General features: G+C 33.6%; 1 protein-coding gene across 1 annotated transcript; it reads right to left on the bottom strand.

Annotated features, from left to right (window-relative positions):
* LOC110266449 lies at positions 1-859 on the bottom strand. The gene is made up of 2 exons (XM_021111190.1): positions 791-859; positions 1-606 (listed from the first exon to the last, which is right to left on the bottom strand). The coding sequence occupies exon 2, from the start codon at positions 598-600 to the stop codon at positions 1-3; it is 600 nt and encodes a 199-aa protein (XP_020966849.1). The 5' UTR covers positions 601-606; positions 791-859.

Below are 9,275 nucleotides of genomic sequence, written 5' to 3' on the forward strand. Positions count from 1 at the left end.
TCACTCATCCCTGATGAACTCCTTTAGTCTCCAAAGAGCAACTGCAAATTCTTCATCATTACCATTCTTAAGTTGCAATACAACATCTTCTATAGTAATATTGACTATTTTCTCTTCTATTTTCCCTCCACCATACACATCATTTGCAAACTCTAATGATACTGGACTTGAAGGTAGGCTCATGTTCCCACCAAATCTTGCATTCGTAAACTGTTTTTGCAATGTACCAACCTTTTCTCTAAAATCTGTGGACAATTCAAGGAGCAATAGGCCTAGTGATCGACCAATATCATGTGTTGTGTCCTCAATATGTTTGCTAGGGTCTTTCAAGCTAGAACTTTTTTTCAAAGCTTTAGCACGGCTAAGCGAAGTTTCGATCGATTCCAAAGATTTTCTTATGGATGGCTTGTTTTCTATAACTGTGATTTTGTCACTCAAATCACTGAAAATTGGTGCCAATTTCTCAACCAACATGGCAAACTCAGTAAAAGCATCTATCTCAACTTCAGGATTCATAGCAAATGAAGCAACCTCATCAACCAGAGCTACTAGCTCTGACATGGATTTAGAAAAGCTTCTCTTTTTCATAATCATATTCATGAAAAACTAGATTTTTTGGAAGAAAAAAGAAAAGAAAAGAATAATCAGTTACACAATTAGTAAACTGTAACTAGGAAACACATGATAAAGGAATTAACTTTATAAGAAACTAATGGAAAATTGAGAGCAAAAAAGGGAAAATCAATCACACATAGAAATTCAAGAAATTCAGAAGGAAATTGAATTGAACCTGTTGAGAAAATGCAAGGGATGACTAAGAAAACTGAGTAAACACCTAGAAGTTGAGCTTTGACTTCCACATGTTAAAAGTTGAGAACTTTTTGAGAAATCCAAACCAACAAGCAAAGAATAAAACCACCTCACTTCTTAATTCTTCTTATTCTCACTATTGAAGTTGATACAGAACGTAAAACAAGGGGTTGAAATTCGAGGTATGCATTATAATAAGAACAAGTCATTGTTTGATAGGAACTACTCATTAAATGTAAGATTGTATTACATGGTTGTCTTGTTATAATCTTCATGGACCTCGCGCTGATGAATTAAAAGTATACCAAAAACATACTCTAAGGAACTGATATAGTTTTGTTCCTTTATGTATTAGTGTAATCACAAGTTACTCTCCCATCATTCTTTGTACCCAGCAAGGTTCTTACTTCTACCTGTGTTCCTTTTGTGGGTTTTATCTCTTCATCTGGGTTGCCTAAAAATGCTTCCTTTTAATGTGATTTGATCTGGGTTTTGGTGGATCCTTGTGGATGAAGTTGCCTTTTGATATCTATCATTTGCTAACATAACTACATAAGTGCAAATGCTTTCAATATTGATGCTTTGATTTGAAGATTTCTGCTTTGTTTCAGCATTATTGCTCTTTACCTACTTGAAGATTATTGATCTCCTTGCTTTATTTATATATAAATAATGTATTTTGATTAGTTTTCTCCCCAGTTTATTGATTTTGATCCCCTTGTCTGTTTTGATTTTGCATCTGGAATCAGGAGTAAATATTTAAATTATTAGTCTCTAAAATTTGAACTATTAGTCTCTAAAATTTGAGTTAGGTAATTTAGAATTTTTAATGATGATGTTTAGGATAAAATAAATTTTTATGATACATATGTAAAATTTTAAAGTTAAAAAATAAAAGAGTTTATTTATTATATTTATGTTTATTATGAATTTTTTATTTTAAAATTATTTTATTTTAACATATTATATAAAATTTTAAAGAATTTAAAAAATAAATTATTCTTCGTTATAAACATGTTTATTATAATTTTTTTAATTTTTAAAAACTGTTTTAACATTCTTATGCACTAATAGCTCTTAGGTTTCATAGAATTTGATTGACCAATAATTTTAATAAAAAAAAAAGTTGAGTTCATTTTGCCTATTCCATTCTCCTAGCATTTATTTAGTACCTAACATGTTAAAATTTTAAGTTCAGTCATGGAGAATGATGGCAAAGAGTCATATAAGGATGGTGATCAATCTGAGGATTTAAGTGTTGAGTATGAGTGCAGTTCCGATGAAAGTGATGATATGGTGGATGTAACTGTAGATGAAGCAGAGGCAGATATAATTAATGCTGATGGTTTTGAAAAGTTGATAACTGATTTGACCATCGAAGACATACGGGGACTGGTGTTTGATACAGAATCTCAAGTTTGTAAATTTTATGCCAAATATGCCAAGTGCTATGGATTTGTGTCCCGAAAAGACTTGAAGACGGTGGATGTTAATGGCAACATTAATACAAGACAGTTGGTTTGCAATAAAGTAGGAGAAAGACATTGGAAGCACCTTAAAAGGGACAATCGGCAAAGGGAGCATAGGGCAATTACTCGTGTCAACTGCAGGGTGAATATTCGGTTCATTCGTCACTATAGAACGGGTAAGTAGAAAGTCAGTGTCTTTGAGAGTGAACACAATCATCCACTGTGTCCACCTAAGTACAGACATCTTATTGCCGCGAATCGTGGGCTTAATGAGGCCGATAAAATACAAGCAGACAACTTGTGAGCATGTGGTGTTAAAACTTGCCACATAATGGGTTACATGGTTTCCCAAAAAAGTGGATATGATAAAGTGGGTTTTACCAGCAAAGACTGACATAACCACATTAGTAAGACTAGGCGTGGCAAAGTGAAAGACGGTGATGCATTTGCTATGTTGGCCTATCTATTGTCTAAGGTAGATAGTGACCCGTTATTTCTAGGAAAGTTCACCTTAAAGGATGGTAGGTTGGATAATTTGGTGTGGGTTGATGGAGAAAGCGTTGTTGATTACGAATGTTTTGGCGATGTACTCGCTTTTGACACCACTTACAAGAAAAATGTCTAAAACAAGCCCTTAGTCATATTTTCAGGGACCAACCACTATGGCCAGACAACTATCTTTGGATGCGCTCTGCTCTCAGATGAAAGGTCCGAAACTTTCAAGTGGGCACTGAAGGAATTTTTGGAAATCATGTCAGGAAAACTACCCGGAGGCGTTGTGACAGACGGAGACCGTGCTATGAGAGAGGCTATCTTAGAAGTATTTCCTGGTATACCACACCGCCTTTGTGCATGGCATCTCCATCGTAATACGGTACAGAATATAAAAAACAAGCATTTTTGGGACGATTTTAATATATTATTGTATGGACAGTTTACCGTACAAATATTTGAAGAGAGATGGAGCGAGATCCTATCCAAATACGGATTTGCTGAGAATGAATGGGTCCAGGGCATTTATAATGACAGAATGAAGTAGGTTACCGCATATTTGAGGGAGTACTTCTTTGGCCGCATAAGAACTACATCACAGTAAAACCATCTTACTTGAAGAACTATGTTGACAGTAAAACCATTCTCCTTGAATTCATGCATAAATTCAGTGAAGTACTAAGGCATTACCGAAACAACCATCTTACTGCTGAATTTGAAACCTTTTATAAGTTTCCTGTTTTGACTACGTGCTTGGAAAGTTTTGAGAAACAAGCTGCCGAACTTTATACTAGAAATATTTTCAGACTTGTGAATGATGAGATAGAAGCTGCAGGTGCCTTAAATGTGACTGAATGCCCAAACAGTGGAGACATTGTTGAGTACAACCCGAGTGAGTATTTTAATCAGCAATGGCAATTTAAAGTATCTTACAATAAAGACAAGGACCTGTTTGCGTGTGAGTGCAGGCTATTTGAGACTGGTGGATTACCGTGCTCCCACATCTTTGGGGTCTTGAAGCATCGCAATGCAAAATGTGTCCCTACATCTCTTAATAAATATTTAATTTTTTTTAAAATAATATAATTGATGTGATTTATGTTGATTATAAACTAATTAGATTGTCAATAATTAGAATGAATTTGCATTTAATATAAATTTAGCGTAAATTGATATATAATAACAACTCTCTTTTATCATTGTTATATATTTTTATTCTCAAACACATAACACTACAAGCTAATTACAATGGTAAAAACGTGAAGAAATAATCGAGCTGCTTCTATTGAGGCAAGTTCTATTCCTAACATGAAGATCTGTCAAGAACCAACTGAAATTCTAAACAAGTACGTACTTTTTTTTTTGGTTTCTTGTATTATAAATTTATTCTGAATGGTCTTGTATAATTTTTTAATAATGAGTATATTTATTCACATCTTTGATTAAAAGAATAAAATAAAAATTATGTTGATTCTTTTAAAAAAAAGAAAAAAAAAGAAAAAAAGACAAATGCCGCTACTACTACCCCCTCCCCCATTCTTTCTCCAAAAGGGGACCAAACCCAACCCTAAAAAGTAAAAACCCCATTAGAGCAGAATAGCAGCTAGGCATCCTCACCATTATCGGCGCCGTCGTCGCATCTCCGCCAGCCGCAATCCCCACTGCTCAAGCTCCTTTCCTCCGTCGCAACATGACTCGCTTCGCAACTTGTATCTCTCTCATTCCTATTTCGCTGCACTGTCCCTGTTTTGCCGGTACCACTGCTCAAGCTCACCTCCTCCATTGTAATGCGTCTTGCATCGTAACTTATGTGGTGTCGCATCTCGTCTCCTCCGTCTCGTTCATCTGTCGCAGATCCCCCGTTCTGCCGCGCTTCCCCCTCCTCCTTCATTCAATTTCTTTGAGTATTCTTGTTTTTCTGAGTTAATTTCTTTGATTGTTGATTGTTGTTAACAGGAAGAATTGTTGATTGTTGTTTTTGTTGAGTTAATTACTATTGCTTTTTTTTTCAAATTTTGGAGTTTATTTTTTACTTTGATCTGAATTTTTGTGCTATTGATCTGAATCTCGGAGTTTTATTCTCAGTTAGTTGTACATATTCTTCATGTTAATTATATTTTTGTATTCTTTTATTTAAAACCTAAATGAACTTTGGTTTTTTCATAGTAAATAAAATGAGATTTTGACCCTACATGCAATGTTCTAATGTTATATAGTCCTTATTATTATGATGAATAATATATTTTGTCATGCATGGTCCAATATAAGCAGAGCATGCTATAAATTTTCTACCAATACCCATTTAAAATATACTTTGATTTTGGACCTTTGTTTTTGCATTTCCATCAAAATATATTTTATATCAAATTGACAGTACTAAGCCTAGTAGCCATTTATATATTATGGTTTTAGACCTTGGTTTAAACAGTAAGCACCTTCCATTGTAAGGAAACTGCTTCTTTAGACTAATTGTTTATAAAATATTTGAAGTTTATATACGTGAATCTTATAAGCAAAGAGCCCATATTTTTTAGCACTGCTATTCTGTTCCACAAATTATTCATGTGAATATTTTTTATGTTTTATTCAGCCTACAAATTGACCTCTTTTCTAAACAGGATAGCTTAGAAATTAAATAAGTAAAAAATTGTCATTTCATAACTATCTCATTATTATCTTTATTTTAACATCCTTGTTAACTTTTTTAATGTTACAGTGAACCCAATCCATCATTGAAGGACAAAGTGACTTTAGACTCATTAGCTAATTCTGTTGAGCAATTGACCCAAATAGTCCAATCTCTTGTTCAACGATTGGAAAATAATGTCAGCTCTCCCTATAAGGTGTTTAAGGTCTTTGGTTCCAATTCTAAGACTCTTAACCAACAAAGTAGTGCGTCGAATAATCCATTGTTGCTATGCTGTATTGAGAAGGCCAAGACAGATCTGTCCATTGCTAAAAAAAGGAGAACAGATTCACTTGCTCCAATCAATATTCCTGGATTAGAGCTACCTAGTGTGAGTACTAAGTAATAAGTAGTTTATTATTATTATTATTATTTCACTAATAATAGTTTTTTTTATATATTTAGTGGGTGCAAGTCTGTTTTAGACCAACAGCTTCAATGGGTTTGGACGATACTGAACTTGCAATTGCAGCATACTTGTATGGTAATCATTTGATGGATAAGTAAGTAAACTCAATTAGAATTTTATTTTTTAACGGTGTTGTTGATTTGTTTAGCTATTTTTATTTATGTTAAATTATCTTTGGCAGCTACGAGGAGGATATAGTATTTTCAGAGCTTACAGCTCATAGAGATGTATTCAGGAGCTTGATGCCAGGAAAGCCAATCGTTTCTCTTGTGCTAGACTTAGTAGCAAATATGATGAAGATAGAGTTGACCAGAGAAAATGGTTATTGGTTTTTACCCAGAATTTTTGTGGTAAGTATATATGAGTGTATACTAAAATAATATTGGTAGTTGTTATTTGTATTGTGCATATAAACTAGTGGCTGAAATAATGTAGCTGTCAGAGAAGACAAAATTAGATCCCAACCGTTTGCCATCTTGTATCACATATGTTTATTTGGGCAAAGTTGACTGCTTAAAAAGAGTAAGTTTATATCATTTTAAATTCATATTAGCAAATATTGGCATAAAATAATTTTAATAACTAAAATGACTTTCTCTTTATTAGGTCTTTATCCCTGTATCTGAAACTACTGACGAAGGTCATGAACACTGGTACCTTGTAGTGATTGATTGTGTTAAAAGACAAATCATTTTGCTAGACTGATGATTGGAAAATTGACGGTTTAGAATTTCACAATAAATTCTCGTTGTAAAGTATAGTTTCTAAACCAAACAATAATCCTTTCATACAAAAATTTGTTTGTCATAAGTACAAACCCCTAAAATCTATAAACCGAAGTATTTAAACCTCAGGTCGTTCTCCCTAGGAATTGCAATAAAATGTCCTTGTTATTGGTTATGAGTTGCATATTTTTGGGGTTTTGATAAGAGACATGAAAGATAAATGGCAAGGAAGTAAACTAATAGCTACAAAGGTCTTGGCAAGGTTTGGTGGTCAAGGATCTCTATCCTAATCACTAACCACAACATGAGAATTGGCAACGATCAATCCCATTAAGTCATCCTCTAACTAGTAGTAAAGAAAAGTCAAATGAGCTATATCAATCCAAGTCCATAAGTCCTAGTTCTCCACCAATTCAATTAGTGAGATCTAGAGTTAATGGCTCACAATTATCAATTACTTGGACATTAGTAACTCAAGAGTTCCTAAGTTACCTTCCCAAGCCAAGAGGAACAAAATCTATACTAAAATCCAACCAAGCATTTTATCAAACACTTGGAAGGCATAAAAGGAAAGCATAGTGAAATTTCAAGAGAAGTAAATCTACACTACTCAATTGCAAGGAATTAAACAATAACAAATCAAATGAACAATAAAGGAATATGAAAACATAAATTGCATTAAAAGGAAAAGGAAAGAACAAAAGTGCATCAACATAAAAGTAGAGAATTACAAGTATTAAATGCTAAACTAGAGAGAAGAGATGTAGAAGAAGAAGAATTACAAAAGGAAAAGTAAATTAAAGCATGAAATTAACCTAGATCTAAGAAATTCTAATCTAGATCTAAAACCTAATCCTAATCCTAGAGAGAAGTGAGAGCTTCTCTCTCTAAAACTAACTTTCCCTCCAAAACTAATCTAAACTAAACTAATTATGACTAGGTGTGTAATGTGTGTCATTCCTCTTCAATCTTTGGGTTAAATAGCATCAGAAATGAGTTGAATTGGGCCCACAAGGCTTCTAAAATCGCTGGCCACGAGTTGTATTAAGTGAATCATGTGCAACCATCGGCGTGTACACGTACAGTGCACGTCTGCGCCCTTAAATGTGATGCAACTATGGCAAATCTTATATCATTTCGAAGCCCCGAATGTTAGCTTTCCAACGCAGCTAGAACCACATCATTTGGACCTCTGTAACTTAAGTTATGGTCGATTAAGTGCAAAGAGGTCGGCTTGATAGCTTTTGTGATTCCTTCATTTCTTCATGAGTTCTCCATTTCTACATGCTTTTCCTTCACCCCCTCAATCCAATCCTTGCCTCCTAAATTTGAAATCACTTAACAAACATATCAAGGCATCTAATAGAATCAAGGTGAATTAAATTTAGCTATTCTAAGACCTAAAAAGTATGTTTTCACTCTTAAGCACAATTAAAGGAGAATTTACAAAACCATGCTATTTCATTGGATTCATGGGAGAAAAGTTGATAAAACCCTCTAGATTTAACTCAATATAAACCCTAAAAATGGGGTTTATCATAGACCCATTACCCATTGAGAAACAGTTCAAGCGAAAGAGGACAACCTTGAAATTAGTAACTATATTTTCCTTTTTTTTGTTAATTATCTACATATATGATTAAAAAAGCAAACTCTAACATAGACACAAACAGGCCATTTATTTGGACGAGGTATTGGAAGACCGTTCATTCTATGACTTTGAGACCACTCCAAATCTGATTTCTTCACAGTTTGAATTTGAAGAGCCAGAAGGCCTTCCCACCCTCGAAGCTGGATCGTAAGATCGTATAATTAGTAGTTATTGATATGAAATTTATACAATTATATAATACTCTAATATAGCTTCCTCGATATGTAGGAGTGACGCGGGTGTATGGGTTACAAATTGGATGATAGCTTGTTTTGAAGATGATCATTTTAACATAAAGGTAATATTATGCATTAATCTTTTCCTTCGTTCTTTCTTTTATATTTAGGTAGTTAAGCCTAATGTGTAATTATTCAAATTTTATTAGATGGATGATGGGATTCGCATGAAGATTGCAATCTCACTCGTGTCAAAGAATCATAATATGATCAGCTATAGGGTCAAAAGAAATGCCATTGAAAATCTTAATAAGCTGTATGATAATCACCATCGTGATGATTATGAATTTCCACAATATTAGATTTACAACATAGGATATTTTTTATTATTTTCTTGTGGGCATATGAACCGTCTAGTGACATACGACATTATATTTTGTTTACGTTTGTGTTGGTATTTGTTTGCCGGATTATTTAATGTCTCCATTTGACTATGTATGAATTTATACTCTTTTGGTGATCGAAATTTAGTTCTTTTATACTCTTTTGGTGATTGTATAATTTAAATTGCAGTCCTTGCACACTGCAGTACAAGGTCCTGATAACTCAGCCCTTGAAGTACAAATAAGAATACAGGTGCCAAATGATTTCAAATGGGCTAATTCTTTATACTTTATTTCTTGACATTTTATATTATTGTGTTTACTAGAGGATGCATGAGTATGCTGAATATGGAAATGCTGCACATTGGCTGTATAAGGAAACTGGAAATCCTTTGTCATCAATAGACAGCATGGATGAACCTGAAATAGAAGAATCCTATTTCTCCAAGGATATAGAAGATGGGAATTCTTCAG

The sequence above is a fragment of the Arachis ipaensis genome, chromosome B01 (assembly GCF_000816755.2).
Source record: "Arachis ipaensis cultivar K30076 chromosome B01, Araip1.1, whole genome shotgun sequence".
NCBI classification, from domain to species: Eukaryota; Viridiplantae; Streptophyta; class Magnoliopsida; order Fabales; family Fabaceae; genus Arachis; species Arachis ipaensis.